Genomic DNA, 15061 nt, shown 5'->3' with positions numbered 1-15061 from the left:
CGCACGCTCAGTCGCTCACTCGCACGCACGCTCACACTCAAGCTCACTCTCACGCACACTCTCACGCACACTCTCACGCACACTCTCACGCACACTCTCACGCACACTCTCACGCACACTCTCACGCACACTCTCACGCACACTCTCACGCACACTCTCACGCACACTCTCACGCACACTCTCACGCACACTCTCACGCACACTCTCACGCACACTCTCACGCTCACGCTCTCGCTCACACACGCTCACTCGAACTCTCACACTCGCTCACACACTCGCACGCTCAGTCGCTCACTCGCACGCACGCTCACACTCAAGCTCACTCTCACGCTCACTCTCACGCACACTCTCACGCACACTCTCACGCACACTCTCACGCACACTCTCACGCACACTCTCACGCACACTCTCACGCACACTCTCACGCACACTCTCACGCACACTCTCACGCACACTCTCACGCACACTCTCACGCACACTCTCACGCACACTCTCACGCACACTCTCACGCACACTCTCACTCATGCTCACACGCTCACGCTCTCGCTCACACACGCTCACTCGAACTCTCACACTCGCTCACACACTCGCACGCTCAGTCGCACGCACGCTCACACTCAAGCTCACTCACTCATACTCAAGCTCACTCACTTGCTCGCTCACGCACACTCTCACTCATGCTCACACTCACACGCTCTCGCTCACACTCACACTCGCTCTCGTTCACACTCACACTCGCTCACACACTCACTCACGCTCACACTCACTCACACGCTTGTGTGCAACTCACATAGATGCTGGGAGTGGGAGGGTTGAGCTTGTCTTTATCCAGAGGAGGAGCAGGTGGAGGAGGGAGGCGAGGAGGAGGGCATTTGTTCAACAGGATTCGGCTGCTCGACAAACCGTTCTTACCAAGATTCCTGAAAATATTAGTAATATTAGATAAGTGTTATTTATGCAGAATACAACAAATCAAAATTAATCATAACTGAAAGTTTGGCCAAACTCAGCACCCTCAGAATCTCACTGTGGTCAGAATTAAAATGCGGTGCCCATGTGTGACATCAAGCGCTTCAAAATATAGTGCATATTTCTGTCTGTGCGTACAACAATCTCAAAGTTACGCAGGTGTAATTGAGTTTTGCAAATACTTAATGCTGCAGATGTGCTTGTTTGAGATCAACTCTGTAGGATTGAGTGCAAATCAAATACAAATGAATTATCCAGGTGATTTGTTCAAACATAATTCCACACAGAACTCAACATTCCAGACACCAAATCACCAACCCCAGAGCCATCAAAGAAGGCTCCAGCCAGTCTACCTAACCAACGAAAAGAGTCCTCTAAATCTATATAAAATACACCAGTTCAGTTTAAGAGTCTGGAGGCTACTTGCGTGTCTTTGCTTTTGGGATTCCCTTGTCTGCATAAAAGGGGTTTCCCGAGTTCGTTGGCTGGTCTCCTCGTGCCTGGGTCTGGGGCGGCCAATCACGTGGTGTTGGCTGATGAATGAGAGTCTTTGTTGAAGCTGGCTTTGCAGAAGAAACTTGGACCGCAATCTTGCCGCAAAACTTAACTTAGAACCGAGACTCACAACGGAAAAGAAAAGAACTAAGGAAAGAAAGAAAATTGAGACGAGAGTACATAATGGCTTGAATGAAGCTGTTGAACCCGTTCTTCTGATCTTGATTTGGGTTCTTTTATCTCTGCGTGTCTACATGGTTACTAGTCTGTCTGGTCTCTCCGTCATGGCTTCTCCATGATGGTTTTCGGATCTACTTTTTCATTAACTCTTCTGCTGAGAACTCTTCTGCTCGAAGCTTTGTTCGGGTCTAAAGGCGGGCGTACACGGTGCGAGTTCGGACCAGGTTCGGACACTCGGGAGGTCGTGAGATATTGCACACGTTGCGAGTCAGTTTAACTGATAATCGCGTCAAAGCAGCTGGTACACGGCACGACTGTCCTGCACGAATTTTATCCCGAGCCGGCAGCAATCACATGAGCTTTCGCGCTAAACACAGAGACCGTCAATGTTGCATGCAGGCAAAGCTTCAGACAGAAATGTGTGTGCAAATGATTTGTTGTAAAGCAGAGAACAGTAGCCATTCCTTTCAACATAAAAACTAGCGAGAGAGAGAGAGAGAGGTGTGTGTGTGTGTGTGTGTGAGAGAGAGACAGTGTATGCGCACGCTGTATGGTTGCTGCCACTGAGGTATAGCCCCATCCACGTGGTTGTGTGTGATTTAGCAATAGGGGACAGCTGGTGAAAATCGGGCCGACTCCCCGAATTTTTTAAACATGTTTAAAAATGATCGGGAGGTCGGGGAGGTGCTCATAACGTGCTCGGCTCGGCTCGTAATTCCTCTCACACGCTGCGAGCCGCGACCCTGCGAGCATCACCGATTCCACTCGATTTCTCCCGAGTGAAAAAAATCATCTGCGAGCTCGTAAAAACAGCAAAAATCGCACCGTGTACGCCCGCCTTAAGATTTCCTCCTGGATCAGTTCTGACCAATTAGACAGTCTTTATTTAGGAGGTGGCGTTCTCTCCACTTCTTATCATAAATCAAGCTTATCTGTGCTCTCCTTACTCTCGAAGCTCTAGCAGAGAGGACAGAGGCCACAGTTTAGACATTATTACTATTATAATATACGAAACATTTTACACAGATTTCAATCAAGCCATCTTTTGAATTAAGAACATACGATCATGCTGACAGGAAGCACGACACACTTTCATTCACACACCTAATAGTTATAACAATTACATGAATGATATGGCATCTAAGCATATTAGATACACACATATATTGTAAAAACAACATAGAATTATGTAGTTGCATGATGTTTGATTATAAGTCCATTGATAATTGTTCTTGAATGATTTTATGTATAGTTATAGGTAAAATCTCAGTTCTCTGGTTTGAAGAGAAGAGGACTCTGGTTTGGTCATTCAGAGGTCCTTAAGGAGGAGGGGGTCTGGAATGTTGTGGGGTCCAGCAACTTCTGCTGTTATCTTGATCGGGCACTGAGTTGTGCCATCTCTGAGTCAATCATTCTTTCCAACACTATCAAACGCTGACAACGCTTTTCTTTTAGTTGGGCTCATCTCTTTGAAGCTTGCATAGCCATAAAGTTCTTAGCTGGGGGTTTTCGTTGGTTAGGTAGACTGGCTGGAGCCTTCTTTGATGGCTCTGGGGTTGGTGATTTGGTGTCTGGAATGTTGAGTTCTGTGTGGAATTATGTTTGAACAAATCACCTGGATAATTCATTTGTATTTGATTTGCACTCAATCCTACAACTCCCTGGAGCCGTGTGGAGCACTTTTATGATGGATAGATGCACTTTTATGATGGATAGATGCACTTTTATGATGGATAGTCACACTTTTATGATGGACAGATGCACTTTTATGATGGACAGATGCACTTTTATGATGACAGATGCACTTTTATGATGGATAGTCACACTTTTATGATGACAGATGCACTTTTATGATGAATAGATGCACTTTTATGATGGATAGTCGCACTTATGATGGACAGATGCACTTTTATGATGGACAGATGCACTTTTATGATGACAGATGCACTTTTATGATGGATAGTCACTTTTATGATGGACAGATGCACTTTTATGATGGACAGATGCACTTTTATGATGACAGATGCACTTTTATGATGGACAGATGCACTTTTATGATGGACAGATGCACTTTTATGATGACAGATGCACTTTTATGATGGACAGATGCACTTTTATGATGACAGATGCACTTTTATGATGGATAGATGCACTTTTATGATGGATAGTCGCACTTATGATGGACAGATGCACTTTTATGATGGACAGATGCACTTTTATGATGACAGATGCACTTTTATGATGATAAATGCACTTTTATGATGGATAGTCGCACTTCTATGATGGACAGATGCACTTTTATGATGGATAGGCACTTTAATGATAGATAGACGCACGTTTATGATGATAGATGCACTTTATGATGGACAGATGCACTTTATGATGGATAGTCGCACTTATGATGGATAGATGCACTTTTATGATGGACAGATGCACTTTATGATGGATAGTCGCACTTATGATGGATAGATGCACTTTTATGATGGACAGATGCACTTATGATGGATAGTCGCACTTTTATGATGATAGATGCACTTTTATGATGGACAGATGCACTTTTATGATGGACAGATGCACTTTTATGATGGATAGTCGCACTTTTATGATGGACAGATGCACTTTTATGATGGATAGTCGCATTTTTATGATGGACAGATGCACTTTTATGATGATAAATGCACTTTTATGATGGATAGTCGCACTTCTATGATGGACAGATGCACTTTTATGATGGATAGGCACTTTAATGATAGATAGACGCACGTTTATGATGATAGATGCACTTTATGATGGACAGATGCACTTTATGATGGATAGTCGCACTTATGATGGATAGATGCACTTTTATGATGGACAGATGCACTTTTATGATGGACAGATGCACTTTTATGATGACAGATGCACTTTTATGATGACAGATGCACTTTTATGATGGATAGTCACTTTTATGATGGACAGATGCACTTTTATGATGACAGATGCACTTTTATGATGAATAGATGCACTTTTATGATGAATAGATGCACTTTTATGATGGATAGTCGCACTTATGATGGACAGATGCACTTTTATGATGGACAGATGCACTTTTATGATGACAGATGCACTTTTATGATGATAAATGCACTTTTATGATGGATAGTCGCACTTCTATGATGGACAGATGCACTTTTATGATGGACAGATGCACTTTTATGATAGATAGACGCACGTTTATGATGATAGATAGACGCACGTTTATGATGATAGATGCACTTTATGATGGACAGATGCACTTCATGATGGACAGATGCACTTTATGATGGATAGTCGCACTTATGATGGATAGATGCACTTTTATGATGGACAGATGCACTTATGATGGATAGTCGCACTTTTATGATGATAGATGCACTTTTATGATGGATAGATGCACTTTTATGATGGATAGTCGCACTTTTATGATGGACAGATGCACTTTTATGATGGACAGATGCACTTTTATGATGGATAGTCGCACTTTTATGATGGACAGATGCACTTTTATGATGGATAGTCGCATTTTTATGATGGACAGATGCACTTTTATGATGATAAATGCACTTTTATGATGGATAGTCGCACTTCTATGATGGACAGATGCACTTTTATGATGGATAGGCACTTTAATGATAGATAGACGCACGTTTATGATGATAGATGCACTTTATGATGGACAGATGCACTTTATGATGGATAGTCGCACTTATGGTGGATAGATGCACTTTTATGATGGATAGATGCACTTTTATGATGGATAGTCGCACTTTTATGATGGACAGATGCACTTTTATGATGGATAGGCACTTTAATGATAGATAGACGCACTTTTATGATGATAGATGCACTTTATGATGGACAGTCGCACTTTTATGATGGATAGATGCACTTTTATGATGGATAGGCACTTTAATGATAGATAGACACTTTAATGATAGATAGACGCACGTTTATGATGATAGATGCACTTTATGATGGACAGATGCACTTTATGATGGATAGTCGCACTTATGATGGACAGATGCACTTTATGATGGATAGTCGCACTTATGATGGATAGATGCACTTTTATGATGGACAGATGCACTTTATGATGGACAGATGCACTTTATGATGGATAGTCGCACTTTTATGATGATAGATGCACTTTTATGATGGATAGATGCACTTTATGATGGATAGTCGCACTTATGATGGATAGATGCACTTTTATGATGGACAGATGCACTTATGATGGATAGTCGCACTTATGATGGATAGATGCACTTTTATGATGGACAGATGCACTTATGATGGATAGTCGCACTTATGATGGATAGATGCACTTTTATGATGGATAGTCGCATTTTTATGATGGACAGATGCACTTTTATGATGATAAATGCACTTTTATGATGGATAGTCGCACTTCTATGATGGACAGATGCACTTTTATGATGGATAGGCACTTTAATGATAGATAGACGCACGTTTATGATGATAGATGCACTATGATGGACAGATGCACTTTATGATGGATAGTCGCACTTATGATGGATAGATGCACTTTTATGATGGATAGTCGCACTTTTATGATGGACAGATGCACTTTTATGATGGATAGGCACTTTAATGATAGATAGACGCACTTTTATGATGATAGATGCACTTTATGATGGACAGATGCACTTTATGATGGATAGTCGCACTTTTATGATGGATAGATGCACTTTTATGATGGATAGGCACTTTAATGATAGATAGACACTTTAATGATAGATAGACGCACGTTTATGATGATAGATGCACTTTATGATGGACAGATGCACTTTATGATGGATAGTCGCACTTATGATGGATAGATGCGCTTTTATGATGGATAGTCGCACTTATGATGGATAGATGCACTTTTATGATGGATAGATGCACTTTTATGACGGATAGTCGCACTTTTATGATGGACAGATGCACTTTTATGATGGATAGGCACTTTAATGATAGACAGACGCACTTTTATGATGATAGATGCACTATGATGGACAGATGCACTTTATGATGGATAGTCACACTTTTATGATGGATAGATGCACTTATCATGGATAGATGCACTTTTAATGATGGATAGTCGCACTTTTATGATGGACAGATGCACTTTATGATGGACAGATGCACTTTATGATGGACAGGCACTTTAATGATGGATAGACGCACTTTTATAATGGATAGATGCACTTTATGATGGACAGATGCACTTTATGATGGACAGATGCACTTTATGATGGATAGGCACTTTAATGATGGATAGACGCACTTTTATGATGGATAGATGCACTTTATGATGGACAGATGCACTTTTATGGACTTCAAAACAGAAACGGCCATTCACTCCCATTATAAAGCTTGGAAGAGCCAGGACATTTTTTAATATACCTCCGATTGTATTCGTCTGAAAGAAGAATGTCATAAACACCTAAGATGACGAGTAAATCATGGGGTAATTTTCATTTTTGGGTGAACTAACTAAGAATTAATTTGACCAACGAGCAGTTAGTCAAGGGGTAATCAGATATACTTTTCGGATTCTTATTAGACAAGTCTGCCTGACTAGTTATGATCAGTTTAAAGATAAAAACGGATGTACCTGCAGGCCTTGAGGACGTCAGGGGATGTGGGGTAAATGGACACGGTGGAGGACGAGAGCGTGGGTCTGTGAGGTGCTTTAGCACACAGCTCCGGCGGCTCTAGCTTTAGTGGCTCCAGCTTCACCGGGCTTCGAGAGTCTTCCGAACACGCTCCTCCTCCACTCCCGTTAACGGTGACGGTGGAGCCGGGCTTGTTAAGGCTGGCCGAGGGCTCCACAGGTGACGGTGATGATGCGGACAGGGCGGAGGCGGGCGAGGAGGCGGTGGAGCTGCCCGGAGCCGTTAGTGTGGAGCCGGGGTGAACGTGGTTTAACCGTGAGTTAGTGGCGGGAATCTCCTTCCCCCCAAGCTGCGGATCGTGTGCCGGAGAGCCGGGCCTGGACCTGGAACTGGGACTGTGGTGCTGGGTGGCAGTGGAGCCGTTGCTCTCTTTGGTCGGGCCGGTGCCGTGGGGAACACCTGAGGTAGCCGTTAGCCATGAGGAAGAGGAGGACGACGAGGAGATCTGGTGATTGACAGCCGGCTCTGAGGGAGTCGTAGAGGAATGTCCAACCTGATTGTGAGGGCCACCGTCGGCCGAACCACTGGAAGAGAGAGTCCGGTCTCCATTAGGACCCGCCAAATGCGAACCTGGACCCTTCTGAAGCCCCTAAATCAGGAGGAAATTCAAAAGAACAAGCATGAACGAGCCGAGAAACTGTATAAACGCTGGTTTCAGTGGGTTTGAGAGTCAGGAAGTGAATGCTCGCGATGATGAGATGCATAATAAAATGTTTTGCTTATGATCCTCCCATGATGTAGAAAGTTTAGCTGGGTGTCAGAATTCATGTGTCATGATAACAGGTTCAAAATTAGTTTTTGATATTAAAAGTTCCCTTTCATAGGTCTCTCAACACTGTGAATATTGCTATGGGAACACCTTTGGTGTGGACGAATGTCTGAAGCCCTGATACCATCACGCCAATTTGATTGGCCAATGACGCTTAGCACCACCCTAAGAATACATCACGTATACTTCATATTAGTGTGCTGCGCGCTATTTCCTCAGATTTTATTCCTTCAGGAGGCAGATTTTCTGTTACCCGTAGGAAAGCGTGTTTATCGTGTTATTTGCTATAATTCAGAGCAGTTTTACCACTCCTCTCAAGTAGACATTATAAGTTTCAAGAAATGTATCAACCCGTGTGAGAGGTTCATCTCAAGACGAAACACTCATGACAGGTGCGTGCAATGTCTGGGTCTTAAACATGCCCAGGTGCCGCTTAACGGCCTATCTGACTGTCGTCACTGGGATAGCCTGCGATTGAAAGTTTTGCGCTCTAGACTCACCTGCGTTCTGAGGGAAGAAGGCCTCAAGTCTACCCCCCGCCTCTCAGTTTCTGTGGTTGCCAAGGCGAGATGAATGCTTGGGGTGACGATTATGAGCCCGAGCGCATGGAGAGCGAGCAGACGGAATACTCAAACTCAGGCCCAGTCGAAGCTGAATGATCGCTAGACGTATCCCAGCCCAGCCCTGTAGGCCTCTCCCCTTCTTCCAAGACCTCCACCACAAGGTTTCGAAGTCTTGGAAGCAGCCTTTTTCGGCACGAATCACGAATCCCGCGGATTTTGCCATCATCTCTAAAATGGCGGTTCATGTCTACGTGGCAATGCCAATGCCCATTTCATGCCTTCTTCGGCTACGACTTGGAAATGGCAGCCCATGCTGCCATCCAAACAGTGTAGTTAGTTCTGCTTTGGTTGGGAAATCCTACATGGCCGCTGGGCAGGCAGCAGCCTCTCTTCATTCAATGGCTGTACTTCAGGCCTATCAAGCAGAGCTGCTTAAAGAGTTGGATGAAGGTGAAGGCCTGACTCCAAAGGCTGTTAAAGAGCTCAGGCGGGCCACTGACTTGGCGCTTAGAGCTACCAAGCACACTGCCCAGGAAGTAGGCCGGTCCATGGCAGGTATGGTGTCAGTAGAGCGCCACCTTTGGCTCACTCTTACTGACATCAAAGAAAGAGAAAAAACCTTCCTGTTGGATGCCCCCATGTCCAAGGACGGTCTATTTGACGAGTCTGTGACCGTTGTGGTGGAGAAATTTCGAGCAGCGAAACAAATCCGTTGTTTTCCGCCAGCTTATTCCACGTAGGCCTAGGGAGAGCGAGCGACAACCACCTACAGTCCGTTCGCGCTCGTCTTCCCTGCAGCACCCCCGTGAGGCACAGCGAAGTGAACCATCGCCAATGGAGATGCAGAGACTGGGGCCCTAGGACACGTCCACGGTTTTGTTCACTTCATGACGCAGAAGGATAGACCTGGGTCCGACGGCCAAGACCTCTCGACCTCAGGCCCCCAGAAATAGTTCTTGATTCCTTCGCTCGTCCTCAGAGGCCTGGCCCTCCATTGGAGAGTTTGGACGAACCACACAAGCATATTCGCTTCTCTCATTTTGGCCTCTGTTCCGCCGCAAATTGAGCAGCACTCCAGACACTCCACGCATGCCTTCGGAGTTCTGGGAAAGGCCCTAGGGTCACGGGCATGTGGCCAGTTTATGATGGGGTTCAAAATCCCCACGTTCGACGTGGTGGGCCAGCCCGATCGGGCGATGAGACAGCTCCCTGTAGTAGAGGTTTCCGCCACTTATGTGCTTCGGAACCCTACGCAGGGGGACCAGTCTATGACTACCGTAATCATTCCACTCATACTTCCTGGTTCAGCAGATGCCATGGGCTCTCTGTAATCAACAATTGTACTGACACCTGCAGTTCGGCAGGTTCCAGAGGAAGAACGGCTAACACCCCTAGCAGAGTACTGGGCCGCGTGGTAGCGCCTGCCCAAAGTCTCGCAGTGAGTGTTACGTACCATTCGACACAGTCACACCATTCAATTCAGGAAAGGCCCACCTCCTTTCGGCCGGAATCCTTCTCACAACGGTGCGTCCTGGGGAAATTTCGACTCTGAATCAGGAGATTGTGTCAATCCTAGAGAAAGGGGCTTTAGAAGAAATACCCCCCACTCAGATGGAGTCAGGCTTCTACAGCCGCTACTTTGTTGTGCCCAAAAAGGATGATGGCTTGCGTCCAATACTGGACTTGCTTTGCCTAAACCTTGTGCTCAGAGTGAGCAGATTCAAACTGCTGACATTGAAGTCCGGAGATTGGTTTGTGACTATCGATCTGAAGGATGCGTACTTCCACATCCAGGTCGTCAAGAGGCACTGGAAGTTCCTCAGGTTCGCTTTCGAGGCCAAAGTGTATCAATACAGTGTTCTTCCGTTCGGACTGACTCTGGCTCCTCGAACGTTCACAAAGTGTATGGACGAAGCTCTGGCCTCGCTGCGGCTCCAGGGTGTCCGAAACTACCTGGACGATTGGCTGATATTAGCTCAATCTCAGGACTTGGCAATTGTACATCGAAACTTGGTACTCAGCCATTTGAGGAGCTTGGGTTTACACATAAACCTTCAGAAGAGTGTTTTGCTGCCACGTCAACACACGACTTTTCTGGGCATAGAACTAGACTCTCACATGATGCGGGCACAGCTGTCTCCCGCACGTGTTCAGTGTTTCTGGCACTCAAACGGTTCTCCCCTTAAGGGGTGTCACATATTGGTCAGGACGGACAACATGACTGTAGTTTCGTACCTGAATCGCCAAGGAGGTCTACACTCTCATCCCCTGTACAGGTTTGCAAAGCGTGTCCTCCTTTGAGCACAGACCAGGTTTCTCTCGGTCAGGTCGGTTCACATTCCTGGCCATCTGAACCTGGGAGCAGACCTGCTTTCAAGGCAGGGCTTGGAACCAGGGGAATGGAGGTTGCACCCTCAAGTGGTGTGCCTCATATGGCAGCTGTTTGGCTGAGCAGAGGTAGATTTGTTTGCGTAGAACATGACTACACACTGTCCACTCTGGTTCTCCCTGTCTCCTCCGTCGCCTCTGGGACTGGATGCTCTGGCTCAGGAGTGGTCCAGGGCCAGGCTTTATGCCTTTCCACCGATTCGATTACTCTCATCGGTCCTCCTCAGATTAAGAGAAGTCAAAATGAGACATCTGTTGCTGGTGGCCCCGTTTTGGCCCACTCAGATATGGTTTTCAGACCTAGTCAGTCTGTTAGTCGGCCTTCCGTGGGAGGTTCCCCTCAGATCAGACCTGTTGACTCAGGCCCAGGGTACGATTTGGCATCCCCGTCCGGGATCCATGGAAGCTATGGGTTTGGCCCCAGAGCAGGGCGCGCTAATGTATTCTGGACTCTCGGCTGAGATTACAAATGCTATCCTTAATTCTAGGGCCCCCTCTACGAGGCGTCTGTATGCTTATAAATGGAGGCTGTTCGCCTCTTGGTGCAGCCGGCACGACCTGGACCCAGTTCATTGCCCTATGAGTTCAATACTGGAGTTCCTGCAAAGTCGTGCTCGTTGTTTTTCAGAGGGTGTGGCCACGGCCACTCAAAGTGTACGTGGCGGCTATTTTGGCAGAGCACATACCAATAGGAGGTGTTTCCGTTGGACGTCACCTCCTGGTTTCTCGTTTTCTACAAGGGACGAGACGGCTTAGGCCTTTCCGCCCTGTAGGAATTCCTTCTTGGGATTTAGCCATTGTTATGGAAGTTCTGGCAGGTCAGCCGTTCGAACCATAAGAATATGTGTCAGAGAATTTTTTGACTCTTAAGCCAGTTCTTTTGCAATAGAATAGGGGACCTGCAGACTTGTATGGACTTTGCCCCGGGGCAGGTTAAAGTCTTGATGCGTCCCAAGCCAGGATACATTCCCAAGGTCGTGTCAACCCCTTTTTTGTTCCCAGCAGGTGGTTTTGGAGGCTTTTTCCTCTCCTAATTCAGAGACTGGGAGTGATGCACGGCCTCTCTGCCTTGAAGGTCTATGTCGACCGATCAGCCCACTGGCGTAGATCGGAGCAATTGTTTGTGTGTTTTGGTGGTAAAAACAGAGGGGCTGCTGTCACCAAACAGAGAATGTCTCATTGGGTGATTGAGGCCATCTCAGCGGCTTATGAGGTGTGTGGTTTGGCTTCACCTCTAGGTGTGCGTGCCCATTCCACTAGAGGAATGGCTTCTTCTCAGGCTTTTTTAGGGGCTCTTCTGATATTTGTGTTGCGGCAGGATGGTCCTCTCCGAACACTTTTATCAAGTTCTACGGTCTGGATGTGAGGATGGCTCCTGGCTCCCAGGTCTTATCAGCTTGAGCGGACACTTTCCACTTTATTCCAGCTATTCTCAGGTATGTGAAGGCGTTATGGTATAAATTGTTCCCATAGCGTTATTCGCAGTGTTGAGAGACCTATGAAAGGGAAAATCTTGGTTACGTATATAACATTTGTTCCCTGAGTAGGGAACGAGACACTGCGATGCCGGCCTTCCCATTCTTGAATAGTGCTTCCTTCGACATGGAATCTGAAGATAGTGCACAGCACACTAATATGAAGCATACGTGACGCATTCTTAGGGTGGTGCTAAGCGCTATTGGCCAATCAAATTGGCGTAATGGTATAAGGGCTTCAGACATTCGTCCACACCAAAGGTGTTCCCATAGTGGTATTTTCAGTGTTTGCAGTACATATGTAACAAAGATGTTCTTTTGATGTTGCACATTGAGGAAAACAGTATCACAGACCAGATGCTGATAAGAGCTGGCATGATTAAACTGCTTCTGCATATAAGAAAATGAGTGCAAAAAAGTGCTGCACGGGGTGTAAAAATCCGTATCCCGGTGCTTTTTGGATGTAGGGAAAATGCGACTCATAAAAATGTATCAGTCCAAGGCACTCGAGAGTTTATTTCATTATGGCTTTAGGCAATTAAAACAGTTTTCAAATGCTTCTGCACATAGTTCAGATAATCTAGTGAGTTTGTCATATCGTTTTTTTAAAGCTAAAATATTTTTGGATAAATGTCTAAATGGGGAGGATCATGACCACGTGTTTTATCTGTAATGCTACAGAAGCGGTTTGGCTTCAGGTTGGAGTAAGAAGCGCAGTGCTCAGACCTGAGTGGCGTTGAGGTTCTGGCTCCTCCACGGGTCTCCTGGGCTCCTGCAGTGGTGAGGTAGTGCGTTGGGGTGCAGGTAAGGCACGTCTCCGTTCGCTCTGCTCCCCGGCGTGTGATTATTGCCGACTGCAGGGGGTTGTGGGCCGGAGCGGGAGCCGGGACCGGGACTGGGAGGCAGCGGCCCGTTGGCCAGCGGATGAGCAATGCAGGACGGGCGGGGAACCGGGCCTCGGGGAACAGGGTGAGCAGGCAGTGAGGAGACGCCCGAGGGTCCGTTGGGGAGAGAGGGTCGGATCGGGCCCGAGGAGTTCTGCCTCATCTGTAGGGAAAGGGCACAATCAACCCCAAATATTAAGCAAGTCAAACAAACACCTATTACAGTTTAAAGGCCTGTGCTCACCGGGACGATTATCGCATGCTCTTTTCGCCGACGTTTAACGCCTCGTGACTAAACAAAGGGCGCCAATGTGAGTATGCACACCAATGCGCAAAACGGCAGGCGTAAAAGCATAATTAAAAAAAAAATGCCTCAGGTTTGTTTTTTGGTTTGACGCTAACCCTAACTGGCCAACCAATGAGATTGCCGCTTTTATTCATGTGCCTGGAGCTGCTGAAGTTACAGTAGCATAGACACAGTAAATATTAAAGCACAAAAGTATTAAAGCGCTCAAGCACAAAGTGGTCTTGCTGAGCACACATTGATAGAAGACGACAACGACGAAGAGGAAGTAAGTAGACGAAGAAGATGCAATGAGGCAAGATGAATGTAGAGCTGCTGGTCTCTTTGGTGTCTGAACACAAAGAGCTTTTTGACAAACGCCACATCAACTACAAAAATCTCGATAAGAGGGAGTTGTTGTGGAGAGGAATTGCAAATCAAATAGGATTCAGAGAGTGAATTTGCAAGTTCACTCGGTGCATCGCCAGGGGAAATCGCTTGGGTATGAACAAACACGCACCAAAAACATCTCGAAAAACGCTGGCAATAAGCGTTGCGCGATAATCATCCGGTGTCCACAAGGCTTCCACAAGCTGCTTTTCCACTGTCGGGCCAAACTGATCCATTCCGTGCCGAACCGGCCCAGCCGTTACGGATATGGTTTCATTTTCACTGTGGTTTGATAATGGAGCTCTATGGAATGTAATACAGTCATCAACATTTGAAGTGGATCAAAACCTTTCATCAAAGTTATACATGAATTTTGAACAATCCCCGTTCTTATCTTAGGACAACTTTTTTCAAATGTTGACTACTGTACAAATGCATCATGAAAGAGTTTACAGACGATATGAGATGTAAATAGTGACCGTTATGGAGGATGATCAAATATTTCTTTTAATTTTATTAACTTCGCTCATCACTCCACTACAGAGAAACATCTCCACATGTCTCCACACGCACTCCACTGGGTTCAGAACGGTGTGTAACAGAGTAACCAAACTCAAGTGGAAATTTACTGGAACCGTTCCGTGCCGTTCTTAGAAGAGTTCGACCCGACGGTGGAAGAGCAGCTAAAGTGTCACAACAGTCTTAAAGTCCCCCTGTAGTCAATCATTTTATCCCTTAAAACTCATCTCTGATCACCAAAATTACATATTTTTCATGCCTTAAAATAGCTTGAATGTAACTCGACACCCTTGCCTCATACGTGGTTCTATGAATATGCAAATGAGCCCCGCCTCCACTCACTCAGCTCAGAGATCCACTGGTTGACGATCACACGTTGATCTGATTGGTTACAAGGTAGTTTGTGACGTCAGAAACACCAGCGATTTCAAAGCGTGTTTTTGAGAC

At 45.9% G+C, this 15061-nt stretch overlaps 1 protein-coding gene across 3 annotated transcripts in view; it reads right to left on the bottom strand.

Annotated features, from left to right (window-relative positions):
• The window catches only part of kdm6al (lysine (K)-specific demethylase 6A, like), a gene marked incomplete at its 5' end in the record, with an annotated part of 71395 nt that overhangs the window by 18641 nt on the left and 37693 nt on the right, over positions 1-15061 (bottom strand). For all 3 annotated transcript variants that reach the window (XM_084129760.1, XM_084129761.1, XM_084129762.1), the window contains 3 exons: positions 791-920; positions 7283-7932; positions 13265-13585. In XM_084129760.1, coding sequence (XP_083985886.1) covers positions 791-920; positions 7283-7932; positions 13265-13585 — 1101 coding nt within the window. The remainder of the gene's footprint in view (positions 1-790; positions 921-7282; positions 7933-13264; positions 13586-15061) is intronic.

The sequence above is a fragment of the Abramis brama genome (genome assembly GCF_963993115.1).
Source record: "Abramis brama genome assembly, chromosome: 11".
NCBI lineage: Eukaryota > Metazoa > Chordata > Actinopteri > Cypriniformes > Leuciscidae > Abramis > Abramis brama.
Note: the sequence above shows the minus strand (reverse complement) of the source record. Positions and strands in the feature narration are given on the sequence as shown.